The 13,837-nt window shown below is 41.0% G+C and overlaps 1 protein-coding gene across 4 annotated transcripts in view; it reads left to right on the top strand.

The window, feature by feature from the left end:
• Positions 1–13,837, top strand: part of SOAT1 (sterol O-acyltransferase 1) — a 72,066-nt gene that overhangs the window by 13,916 nt on the left and 44,313 nt on the right. For all 4 annotated transcript variants that reach the window (XM_032291272.1, XM_032291275.1, XM_032291276.1 and 1 more), the window contains one exon: positions 2,399–2,524. In XM_032291272.1, the coding sequence (XP_032147163.1) occupies positions 2,407–2,524 (118 nt within the window). In that variant the 5' untranslated portion in view covers positions 2,399–2,406. The remainder of the gene's footprint in view (positions 1–2,398; positions 2,525–13,837) is intronic.

The following is a 13,837-nucleotide window of genomic DNA, read 5'->3' as shown; positions in this document are numbered from 1 at the left end:
AGGCATGGTGGCGGGCACCTGTAATCTCAGCTACTCGTGAGGCTGAGGCAGGCGAATCACTTGAACCCTGGAGGAAGAGGTTGCAGTGAGTCGAGATCATGCCATTGCACTCCAGCCTGGGCAACAGAGTGAGACTCCTTCTCAAAAACTAACTAATTAAATAAAATATTTTTTTTGAGATGTGGTCTTGTTATGTTGGTCACATAGACTCAAACTCCTGGGTTCAAGTGATCCTCCTGCCTCAGCCTCCCAAGTAGTTGGGACTACAGCTATACACTACCATGCCCAGCTGGTGAAACACACGGCTTTAGAGTAAATCTTGTACTATCTTGATACTGATCTTTGTGACTTTGATCATGTTTTTCAGTGAATCAAGTGTCTCACCACTGCCTTCTTGAAAAACATCTCATTTCTTAGACCTTTATAGTTTGACCCCTGTCCTCCTTTCTAGCCTTTTTCCTCATCACATTTCTCTGTTACCAACTTTTTTCTCACAGTAGTTAGTGATCTTTGTAGTTGGGATCCAACTAATGCCGTTCCAAATCTCGCTCTGCAGTTAGCTGTGTGGTCTTGAGCAAGTCACTGTAATGAGCAGAAAAGCAGACTCTAGTACCTGGGGCTGTGGTATGCGTTCGTAGTACACTCAACTTGTTCAACTGCAGGTGTATTCCTGGTGCATGGGCGGAGGATACCAATAGTAACTACTTTAAATCATTGTTTTCTCATGTAAAAACTGAGAGTAATATTTTTTTCACAAGTGTTATGAAGATTAAATGAGCAAACTTAAAACACCTGGTAGGGTCCTTGTACTTAGTAGATACTTAACAAAAACTTGCTTTTGTTGTAGTTCAATTCAGTCTTGGTCCCCTGATTGGGGGGTTATAAGGCCCTTGTTTTAATCTTTTCTTGCACGTGGAATTCGCAGTTCTCATCCTTCAAGACTCCGTCTAAAATACCTTCTTTTCTGTGAAACCTTTACATCTTCTGCTAATCTCTGCTGTCTCTGAACTTAACGTATTGACTTTGTATTGACTTTGTTATTAAATCATGCTCTACCTGTAGCATCTTTGTAGTTACCTTTTACTATTTAATCCTTAATTTTTTCACATACTTAATGTTTTGTTCAACTAAATTTTTCTTTAAGAGTGGGGTTGGCCAGGCGCGGTGGCTCATGCCTGTAATCCCAGCACATTGGGAGGCCAAGGTGGGTGGATCACAAGGTTAGGCGATCGAGACCATCCTGGCCAACTTGGTGAAACCTCATCTCTACTAAAAAATACAAAAAAATTAGCTGGGCATGGTGGTGCATGTCTGTAGTCCCAGCTACTCGAGAGGCTAAGGCAGGAGGATTGCTAGAACCCAGGAGGCGGAGATTGCAGTGAGCCGAGATTGCGACACTGCAGTACAGCCTGGGCGACAGTGCGAGATTCCATCTTAAAAAAAAAAAAAGTGTGGGGTCTGTGTTTAAAAGGAGACTTTTAAACCAGTCAAATTATTTTATAGGAGCTGATTTCTTCGAACTTGTATCTTGAGTGTCTTGTACCCAGCAAATGCTTTAAAATAATTAATGCAAAAGGAAGAGACTATGTCATCAAATTTCACCTCTCCTAAATATTGTGGTATTGTAAAATTGACATAAGCTAGATGCTCAGTTCAAAGCTGATATGGTGCCTCTGTGTCCCCCCCACCAATCTCATCTCTAATTGCTTCTGTGTCCCCACTTGTCAAGGGAGGGACCTGGTGGGAGGTGATTGGATCATGGGGGCAGTTTCCCCTATGTTGTTCTCATGATAGTGAGGGAGTTCTCGTTAGAGCTGATGGTTTTAAACATGGCACTTCCTTGCTCTGTCTCTCCTGCTGTCATGTAAGACATGGCTTACTTCCCCTTCTGCCATGATTACAAGTTTCCTGTGGCTTTTTTTTTTTTTTTTTTGAGACGGAGTTTCGCTCTTGTTACCCAGGCTGGAGTGCAGTGGCGCGATCTCGGCTCACCGCAACCTCCGCCTCCTGGGTTCAGGCAATTCTCCTGCCTCAGCCTCCTGAGTCGCTGGGATTACAGGCACGTGCCACCATGCCCAGCTAATTTTTTGTATTTTTAGTAGAGACGGGGTTTCACCATGTTGACCAGGATGGTCTCGATCTCTTGACCTCGTGATCTACCCGCCTCGGCCTCCCAAAGTGCTGGGATTACAGGCTTGAGCCACCGCGCCCGGCCTCCTGTGGCTTTTCTAGTCATGAGGAATTGTGAGACAATTAAGTCTCTTTCTTTATACGTCACCCAATCTCTGCACTTCCTTCATGTCAGGAAAAAAAAAATACATTACCCAGCCTGAGGTGGTGTCTTTATAGCAGTGTGAAAGTGGACTAATACAAAAGCTTTTTGCATCTTCTTTCCTAGACAAAACAATGGTGGGTGAAGAGAAGATGTCTCTAAGAAACCGGCTGTCAAAGTCCAGGGAAAATCCTGAGGAAGATGAAGACCAGAGAAACCCAGCAAAGGAATCCCTAGAGACACCTAGTAATGGTGAGACTTAAAAAAAATTTTTTTTTTGAGGTGAATTAGTGAAATAGAGAACAAAAACATTATAGAATAAGTATTGCCATCTCTTCGGTAAGAGTTTTATATGTCTAGTAAAGAAATTAGAAAATAAGTCGTTTCTTGTTAATTAATTCAGTGGACATCTATTAGTATCTGCTGTGTTTTAGATACCATTCATTCAGTAACCTAACCTACCAATAATTGCTGAGGTGCCCCGATGAATGCTGGGGCTACAGCAGTGATCAATACAGATTTGTTTGCCAAGCTCCAAGTTAAGTGAAAAAACCTCTAAAATTGTACACATAATTAGATTATTGCAGTGTACTAGTCTTTTAATTAACTACTCTCATAATAGATATAACCAGTAGAATCTGAGTAATTAGCAGGGTGCCTAACCCAGTTCAATACTAAGCTATAAATCTTGGGAGGGGAGCAGTTAGGGGGTTTTATTCATTCTTGTATCCACATTTGCTGAATGTATGACTACAAAGAGGAATACGATAGTGCTTTCTCGTTCAGGTCAAGGTTTATGGTTATGAATGACAGAATTGCAAACACAAGTCTGATTGATGTCATGTATTGCATCAGCGACATTTGCAGTGACATTTATAAAGGTTTGATTTCAACAAGGATTTGACATTTGAGACTTGTTTAGTTAACAAATAGGTGCGGGACCTTCTGAAACAGGTTGTCTTGGGCATTTCATCCCTTTTCATGAAGAAACAGTTTTGTATTTCCTACCTAAATTTAAACTTAAATATCAACAGCTGGATCCCACCAGGAATGTAAATATTGCTGCTTGAGTTGGCATAATGAGGTTTATTGATGGGTTCTTAGTTAGCTGTATATGACATATTTATATTGGGTATGGGCTACTTTTAGTGTGATATAAAATGTGAAATGTATGCAAAGGAGGATGAGCCAATACTGAGGAGAATTCTCCTTCCATGATTTAGGGACTTAGTGATAATCCAGCTTGTTTCCCCTGCCTGCATTCTCATACATTAGAAACTTCCTGCGTGTTTGTTCTTTCCAGTTCTTGGGACAGAAAAATTGTTTTAATTGAAACTTTCTGTCACTGTATATGATGTTTCTCTTTTTTTTAAAAAAAATTATTATTATTTTTTAAGACGGGGTTTCCCCATGTTGGCCAGGCTGGTCTTGAACTCCCGACCTCAGGTGATCCACCCGCCTTGGCCTCCAAAGTGCTTGGATTACAGGCGTGAGCCACTACACCCCACCTGATGTTTCTCTTTATGTTCCAATTTTTTTTTTTTTTTGAGATGGAGTTTCGGTCTTGTTACCCACGCTGGTGTACAGTGGCACGATCTCAGCTCACTGCAACCTCCGCCTCCTGGGTTCAAGCAATTCTCCTGCCTCAGCCTCCCGAGTAGCTGGGACTACAGGCGTGCACCACCATGCCCAGCTAACTTTTGTATTAGTAGAGACGGGATTTCACCAAGTTGACCAGGATGGTCTCCATCTCTTGACCTCGTGATCCACCCACCTTGGCCTCCCAAAGTGCTGGAATTATAGGCGTGAGCCACTGCGCCTGGCCTATGTTCCAATTTTTTAAAAGATTCTAAATTCGTCCAATTTCTATGCATTTTCAGTGTTCTTTATTGTCCTAGTTCATTAAGTTTTGGTCAGTCCAGGTTTTAGTGCAGGTGTTAAAAATGGAATTGGTTAGCTTAAATCAAGAAGTTTAACAACCTTAATGTAAGTAATGCTAATCTGAAAGTGTTGCTTCACCTACGGTAACATTTGTTCATCTTGGGGAGTAAGTGCTTTGGGAGTGATCCGAAAGTGCTGCAATTACAGCTGTGAGCCACCGTGCCCAGCCTGGTCCAGGTGCCCTTTTTTCCCCTCCTTTTTTCCTTTCTTTTTTTTGAGACAGTTTTGCTCTTGTTGCCCAGAGTAGACTGCAATGGTGTGATCTCGGCTCACTGCAACCTCTGCCTGCTGGGTTCAAGCCATTCTCCTGCTTCAGCCTCCCAAGTAGCTGGGATTGCAAGCATGCACCACTATGCCCAGCTAATTTTGTATTTTTAGTGAAGACGGGGGTTTCATTATGTTGGTCAGGTCGGTCTTGAACTTTTGACCTCAGGTAATCCACTCACATTAGCCTCCCAAAGTGCTGCGATTACAGGCATGAGCCATCGTGCCCGGCCCTTTTTCTCCTTTTTATTTCCCTCTTCCTCCTTCTTGGTTTGTTCCCTTTTCCCCCATCCCCTTCTCTTCCTTTTCTTTCCATTCCTCCTTTTTCTTTTTTTTTGAGACAGCCTCACTCTGTCACCTAGGCTGGAGTGTAGTGGCATGATCTTGGCTCACTGCAACCCCTACCTCCCAGGCTCAAGTGATCCTCCTGCCTCAGCCTCCTGAGTAGCTAGAATTACAGATGTGTGCCACTACGCCAGGCTAATTTTTGTGTTTTAACAGAGTCGGGCTTCAACATGTTGGCCAGGCTGGTCTTGAACCCCTGGCGAGTGACCTGCCCTCCCTGGCCTCCTAAAGTGCTGGTATTATAGGCATGAGCCACCACACCAGGCCTTCATTTCTTTTTAATTTTTTAGTAATATATTTGCATACCATTAAAGTCACCATTTTAAAGTTTATAATTCAGTGGTTGCTAATATATTTACAAGATTGTAGAACCATCACTGTTGTTTAATTCCAAAACATTTTTATCAACCCAAAAAGAAGTTCTGTTTCTCTCCTCTCTTAGCTTCTAGCAACCAGTGATATACTCCTGTCACTTCGGATTTGCTTGATCTAGGCATTTCTTATAAGGGGATTTGTAGAACATGTGTTCTTTCTGTCTGGCGGCTTGCACTTAGCATAACGCTTTCCATGTTTGTTTGTTTTTTTTTGATTTGATGGGGATCTTGCTCTGCTGTCCAGGCTGGATTGCAGTGGCTATTCACAGGTATGATTATAGCACATTGCAGCCTTGATCATCCTGCTTCAGCCTCCTGAGTAGCATGTTTTAATATGTATCAGTACTTCATTTTTTTTGTGTGTGGCTGAATAATATTTCATTGTATAGTTATGATACATTTTGCTTATCTGTCAGTTGATATTTATTTTGGGGGGTTATTTACAATGATTGGCTATTACGAATAATGCTGCTATGGACATTTGAATAGAAGCTTATGGAATATATTTTTTCAGTTCTCTTGGGTATATGCATGAGTTGAGTTGCTGAGTCATGGTAAATGTATGTTTAACTTATTGAGGAACTGCCATACTTTTTCAAAATAGCTATTCCTTCTTACATGCCCACCAGTAATGTATGAGGCTTCCAATTTCTCCATATCCTCACCAAGACTTGCTATTATCTGTCTTTTGATGATAGCCTTCCTGCCAACAGATTAACAATCTAGTGTCAGTTTAGGCACCTTTGATCTAAATGTAAGGTAGCGTACCAGGTTTGTTAGTAGGGAACTTGAAGTTAGTGTACATAAGATACCCAAATAGAAGACAATCCTTTGTTATAAATAGGAGTTAAGTGAGTTATAGTAACCAAATAGAGACAAACTGAGGAGAGGGCATCCATGTTTTAGAATGGAGGAAAGTCTCACTAAAGTAGATTTTGAGTTTGGCCTTTGAGATAAGAAGACTGGGAGAGGACTTTCAAGCTAGAGAGGTATGTGCTTGCAAAGACATTAAGACAGTATAGTGTGTGTGTGGTGTTTTGTTTGCTTTTAGAGAGGCTGTAGGTAGGTAGTACAGATGGAATTGTGGTTGCTTTTCATGGATAGGAGTATAGAGCAAATTGGAAAGGCCAGAAGTAAGTAAGAAGATAAGGCTCCAACAGCCTCTCAGTGCCCGGCCAGCTGCCCTGGCAGCCGGCGGATAGTGGCCCTTGTTGGGGACCCTCCAGTGGGTCCAGGAGGACAAAAGTGGCTTTAACACATACACATTGAAGCAAGTCAAAGGACTTGATATGAAGCATAGAAGCAGATAGTGCCAAACAGCAAGCAGCAGTTGGTATACATTTGGTGAGTGAGGCAGCGTTTCCTTCTTTCGCTGCTGCTGAGGTGGTAGAAATTAGTTGAATTCAGTGTGAAATGGAACACACTGAAGGTATTTGTTAATGAGGGTTCCAGAAGAGTTAAAAGTAGCACCACCAAATGCTGACCTAGATCAAGGATTTCAAGGAGTCACAAATGCTAGTGTGACCAGGCAGGTTCCAGAGAGGATCGTTGTAGTAGGAAGTAATAAAGACATTTGCTTTTCAAAACCAGCCCGTCTCAACCTTTTTCACTAAAAACAGTGCCTTGCGTACTTAATGAAAGATGACTAGGTTTTCTGGATTTAGAAAGATTACCTTCAATACCTCAAAACGAAGAAATCTGTTCAGTTGGCAGTTGTGAGTGAAAAGGCCATTTATTTGCCAAAACAGACGGCTGGTCAGAAATGATTCTATACCTGGGTTGTGTGGGATGTCTGCTGCTGCCACTTCTAATCCTCATCATGACAATGTCAGTGCGGCATTTCAAACATAGATACAGTAGTTGAAGGAATGTCAGATGATATGACTGTTGTAGATGCAACTTTGTCAAGATGGTAGATAAACAAAACGGACATCTACAGCTTCTAGAAGAGGAGCGCAAAGCACATGCAAAAAGAAATGGTCAGTGTTCAATTACCGTAGCATTCTGGCTGCTTAATAGGGACTCTGGTTTTGTTGCTAAAGGTGATGTTAGTTCTCAGAAATATTGTATCCACATGTTCTGTGTGGTGGCCTGCAGCTATAGTCCCCAGCTGCTTGGGAGGCTCATTTGAGCCCAGGAGCTGGAGTCCAGCCTGGGCAACATAGTAAGACTCCATCTCTTAAAAAAAAAAAAAAAAAAATGGTTTCAACTACTGGAAGTATAAAAGATTTGCAAACCTTAAAAAAAAAAAATAGGGGCCGGGCGCGGTGGCTCAAACCTATAATCCCAGCACTTTGGGAGGCCGAGGCAGGTGGATCACGAGGTCAAGAGATCGAGACCATCCTGGTCAACATGGTAAAACCCCGTCTCTACTAAAAATACAAAAAATTAGCTGGGCATGGTGGCGCATGCCTGTAATCCCAGCGACTCAGGAGGCTGGGGCAGGAGAATTGCCTGAACCCGGGAGGCGGAGGTTGAGGTGAGCCGAGATCGCGCCATTGCACTCCAGCCTGGTTAACAAGAGCGAAACTCCGTCTCAAAAAAAAAAAAAAATAGGACTTGAAGTCTTACTGTATATGTTGTCGTTGACTGATGACCACCTGTGTGGATGATTTTGGACAAATCTCACAGCTTGTCAGTGAGTGCTTAGGTTGCCTTTTAGGCGAAGCCAAGGATAGCAAGCATGAAAGCACTCTTTATGCATGTATAGCACTGTGTTCATTAAGATACTATCTTATTGGTGTTGCTGCTAGCTCTTCTTTCCCAGATCGTAAAGTAGCTTTTGTAATTCTCTGCTGTATATCAACTGAGAATTATAATCTACATGAAATCTTCTGATATGCCTACCAGAAATTATCTCTTGATTTAAAACAAGACACTATGATGTAAAAGCTTGGTGGTAATAAGGCAAATTACCTTGTTGCATATATAGGCAGCCTACACAGTTGATACAGATATGGTAATAAAAGAAAAATAAGCCAAAGTTACTCTAGTTGAGTAATATAGTTCCCAGATTACCGGGCGCAGTGGCACATGCCTGTAATCCCAGCGCTTTGGGAGGAGGGTGGATTGCTTGAGGTCAGGAGTTCGAGACAAGCCTGGCCAACATGGTGAAACCCCATCTCTACCAAAAATACAAAAATCATCTGGGCATAGTGGTGGGTGCCTGTAATCCCACCTACTCGGGAGGCTGAGGGAGTAGAATCGCCTGAACCTGGGAAGCAGAGGTTGTAGTGAGCCAAGACTGCGCCACTGCATTCCAGCCTGGGCAACAGAGTGAGACTCTGTTTCAAAAAATATATGTATATATATATATCTCCCAGATAATTGTGATTATGGAATAGAAATCTGTTTATATAGCCTTAAAAAGGGGTGTAGGCCAATTGTGATTTATATGGCCATTTAATGCTTTTTTAGATTACCCATGATAAACTTTTTTTTTTTTTTCTTTTTTTTGAGACGGAGTTTCACTCATGTTACTCAGGCTGGAGTGCAATGGCGCGATCTCGGCTCACCACAACCTCCACCTCCTGGGTTCAGGCAATTCTCCTGCCTCAGCCTCCTGAGTAGCTGGGATTACAGGCACGCACCACCATGCCCAGCTAATTTTTCTATTTTTAGTAGAGACGGGGTTTCACCATGTTGACCAGGATGGTCTCGATCTCTTGACCTCGTGATCCACCCGCCTCGGCCTCCCAAAGTGCTGGGATTACAGGCTTGAGCCACCGCGCCCGGCGATAAACTTTAAAATCTCAATCTATTGTCCTCATTCTAGACAGTGGCTCACACCTGTAATCCCAGCACTTTGGGAAGCCAAGGCAGGCAGATTATCTGAGGTCAGGAGTTTGCGACCAGCCTGGCCAACATGGTGAAACTTCATCTCTATTAAAAATACAAAAGGCCAGGCACAGTGGCTCACACTTGTAATCCCAGCACTTTGGGAGGCCCAGGTGGGCGAATCACGAGGTCAAGAGATCGAGACCATCCTGGTCAACATGGTGAAACCCCATCTCTACTAAAAATACAAAAATTAGCTGGGCATGGTGGTGCATGCCTGTAGTCCGAGTTACTCGGGAGGCTGAGACAGGAGAATTGCTTGAGCCCGGGAGGCAGAGGTTGCAGTGAGCCGAGATTGCGCCATTGTACTCCAGCCTGGGTAACAAGAGTGAAACTCTATCTCAAAAAAACAAAAAAAATTTAGATACTATCAAATTAAAAAAAATGTTATGCTACTTTATATTCCTATCTATACTTGTTCACCACTCTCTTGGCAATAATCTTACCAGTCTTTTAAAATTGCTGATTTGATGGATAAAAAAACAATATACGTATAGCATAAATTTGTTCTCATGAATTTTAAGTGAGGGAAATTGTTTCATATTTATTGACCATGTATATATTTTTTTTTCTTTAAAAGCTCTGTTCATATCTTTTGCTCACTTTTACTCCTTATCTGGTGGTTATTATTTTTAAGAGCTTTTTCCCTATTAAAGAAATTAATCCTTTGATTATGAACTTTGAATATTTTCTAACTAGTGATTTGTCTTTTGATTTTGTTTGTATGTATGCTTTGTCATGTTTACCTTTTTTTTTTTTTTTTTTTTTGCGGCAAAGTCTTGCTCTGTTGGCTAGGCTGGAGTGCAGTGGCACGATCTTGGCTCACTGCAAACTCCGCCTCCCAGGTTCAAGGGATTCTCCTGCCTCAGCCTCCAGGGTAGCTGGGACTACAAGCGTGCACCACCATGTCCGGCTAATTTTTGTATTATTATTATTATTTTTTAGTAGAAACAGAGTTTCACCATGTTGGCCAGGCTAGTCTCAAACTCCTGACCTCATGATCCACCGCCTCGGCCTCCCAAAGTGCTGGGATTATAAGCATGAACCATTGTGCCGGCCTTTTGTATTTTTAGTAGAAAAGGGGTTTCACCAGGTTGGCCAGGCTGGTCTTGAACTCCTGACCTCAAGTGATCCACCCACCTCAGTCTCACAAATTGCTGGGATTACAGGCATCAGCCACCATGCCTGGCTGCTTATAGATTGTTTTGTCATACATACTTAGAAATCATCCAAGATTATGAAAAAAGAAAACTTTTTTTACTTTTTTGGTGTTTTATATTGAAATATTTGATCCATGTGAAATTTATTTTTGAATGAATGATTTGGGGATTTGATTTAGTTTTCCAAAATGGCTAGCTAGTTGTGTTTCAACATTATTAAATCTCTGTTTCTTTAGGAATGTATAGTAATCCATGTGTTTAGCTCAGATTCCATTTTTCTGAAGTAGTACAGACATGTGACTAGTTGAGAACTTTGTAAAGTTTTTGGGGTCAGTGGAGCTATAGACGGTTACAGATGGATTGTGCAGTCTTATCTTTCCTTCTATTATTAAGATTGAAAAATGATTGACTCTTTGAAGAAATACTCATAAGCCCAACCATACTATGGACATAAAAGTGATTTTTCAAGTGACTATTGTATCGCTTTGTGGAGAACAAAGTGAAGCTGGAATGTAGATATTCTAAACAATCAGGATTTAAAAATGAGTTTGAATTTCTAGGCAGTAAAAGTCTTCTAGTCAGTGCCTACATGTTAGCTAATTCTGCACTTCCCACAAGTAGATGAAGAAAACATTTGTTGAAAGAACTGAAACTTGAAAATTGGTTATTAGTCACTGCTTAGCATTCCTTAGTCATCTTTAGGAATGTAATCACATAAGTTGGCTGGCCCTTTTTTTTTTCCTTTTAATGCTGCATGAGTAGGGGTCAGAAGACAAGGATTTATTCAGGCTCATAAGTTACTTACTGGCCATGTGACAGTGTGCAAGATGTTTAATTTCTTTGAATCTTTGTTTCTTTATTTTAAAAATAGAAATGAGGCCAAATGTGGTGGTTCACACTTATAATCCAAGCACTTTGGGAGTGAAAAGGATTGCGTTCTAGGAGCACTGAGGTGGAAGGATTGCTTTCTAGGAGCACTGAGGTGGAAGGATTGCTTGAGACAGGGAGTTCAAGACCAGTCTGGGTAACATAGCAAGACCCCATCTCTACAAAAATTAAAAAAAAAAAATTAGCTGAGCATGGTAACATGTTCCTATAGCCCAAGCTACTCAGGAGGCTGAGGTGGGAGGATTGGTTGAGCCCAGGTGTTAGAGGTTGCATTGAGCTAGGATTGCACCACTGTACTCCAGCCTGGGTTTCACAGCAAGACTATCTGTTACAATATGTAGCAGGTTTGACAAGGCTGGGGATTTAGAAATTTGGAGGCCGTAATATCTTCAGGGAGAGAAGAGTTGCAAAAATGGGTGGAAACTATTGGCTAACAAGAAAGCAAAGATAAGAAGTGTAAGCTCTTTCTTTGAACATTTTATATTAGAAGGAAAAGTACAGCGTATCATGAGGGTTAAAGTGATCATTAAAAAGGATTTTTTTAAAAAAATACTGTTTCTCAAATTTCAGTTATTTTGCCATTAATATTACTATTACATTATATTGCTATGTAACTTTAGAAATTTACTTTAAAAATTTATTCTCAACCTAACTAATAAATTGTTAAATAATAGATTTGATGTTCAGTTACCTATTTAAAGCAAATTAAATATGTAATACTTGATAAGAGTAGAACCACAGATTTTATTTTCAGTACCATTGATGACATCCATATCGTAATTTCTGAAACATGATTTTTAAAGAACAAATTGTCTCTGAATGTAAATGTGGACAACATACTTGACTCAGTGGGTCGGACTTTTTGAATGGGGAAAGATCGAGACAATAATAGTTTGAAGGGTTAGCCTTGAAAAAGAGATGGGCTACTCTTTCCTCTGACACAGGAATGTTGGAGAAGAGGATGAAAGACAGCAAAAATTAAGCAATGTAGAAGACATTTAAGGATTCCAAAACTGAACAACTAAAAGTCGCTTGGTGGGCTGGGACTTGAAAATGGAGAAGGTTTTGAACTACTTTTGTGGGGAATGTCACAGAAATTCATCAAGAAGCAAAGACAAAGATTGCATATTTTCATTGCTGGCCTGCCTGAGGCTTGACAACAGCAGTTTAGAATGGGCCCATTTTCCTAATTTTTTCTATAGCACATGGCAAGTTGGAATCAGAAGGCAGATAGCAGGTAATATCTGGAGTCGGTGGCATGGTGGGCCCAGGAAATTGGTGGTGGTGATAAGGGACCGATAGAAATAATGACAGAGGGTTAGAAAGTCTGTGCTGATTAAGAAAACTGAAAAACCGAAACAATGACTTCTATCAGAAGAGAAACTGTCTCTTTCCCTGTGTTTCTCTTTAGCGATGAAACCTTCCCTAGAAATTCCCCAACAGGCTTTTGATGTCTCATTGGCCAGAGTTAGATTACGAGTTAGGCTAGCTATCTACCTTTTGCTTCTTCGGTCTTTTCTACCCTACTTTGTTCCCTGGGAGACTGACCTTAAGAACTGCAACAATAGTCTCCTATGCCCTGTGTGGCTCTGGTAGGATTTGGCCAGTGATGTTTTCGGGAGATCTAAGAGCAGAGAGTAAGGTGGGTGTGTTTATAATTAAGGTTCTATCCCTGGTAGGTAACCATCGCTCCTTTCTAATATTTCTCTCTAAGGAGTTCTCGCTGGCTTCTGCTAACCATTTCCCTCATTTGCCCTTTCTGGCTTCAGGATGGAAACAGCTTTCCTGATGTTTATTACTGGGCCTAGAATTCCACACCATCCTTACCATTCTTTGTTGTGTTTCTTCAACTCTGACCACACACTTACAAAAGGGACCTCTTTAAATTTTTCTCAGTCAATAACCTCGAGTGGATCCTCTCTTTTGCTGCCTGATATTCATGCCCATTCTTAAATCAGTTTCTGGCAAAGGCAGTGACATACATGTCCTTATTTGAGAAGCAACCATTAGTGTTTGCCATAGCTATGTTACATTATAAAAAATAATGTGTATGTACTTGTCCGTTTTATTTGCCAACCAGATTTACAGTAAACTTGGCCGTCTAGAACAAAGTTGGCAGACGTGGCTATGTTCATTTGCTTGTGTTTATAGAACTTTCTCATGCTACAACAGTAGAGTTGGGTAGTTTTTGTATAATTGCAGACTATACTGCCCATTACAGAAAAAGCTTTCTGACCCATGATCTAGAATTACATTGTTCAATGTGCTCGCCACAGAAGTACACTGTTTAATATAGTCTGGTTGAGCACTTGAAATGTGGCTAGTCTGAATTGAGAAACACTATAGTTGTAATACGTCAGATTTCAGAGACTTACTTGCACCTGTTTCGTTTTACTTTTTAATGTGGCTCCTAAAAATTTAAAAATTACACGTAGTGATTCACATATGTTTATAGGACAGCACTGATCAAGAATGTAACTGGTGGCCTAGAAAGTAAGTAGATAAGCTTCCCTTAGGCAAAAGCCTGTTAAATACAATCTTGTAAAGAAAAGGGAGCATGGCATTAAGAGTCCTCTGACTGAACTTCAGGCCTCAGAAAAATCCAACAAGTCTTCATGCTTCATTCCTTTGCCTGGAATAATGTTTCTAGCATTTGCTCACCATAATTTTTCTTTATTATTTGAGACTCAGTTCAAATATTGACTTCTTCTGCAAAAGCCACCTACACCCCTCATTCTTCCACAGCCCTTCTCTGT

This window comes from Sapajus apella, unplaced genomic scaffold, assembly GCF_009761245.1.
Source record: "Sapajus apella isolate SASKATOON/1434 unplaced genomic scaffold, GSC_monkey_1.0 scaffold25, whole genome shotgun sequence".
NCBI lineage: Eukaryota > Metazoa > Chordata > Mammalia > Primates > Cebidae > Sapajus > Sapajus apella.
The sequence above is the reverse complement of the archived record's forward strand: the minus strand, read 5'-3'. Positions and strand labels throughout refer to the sequence as shown.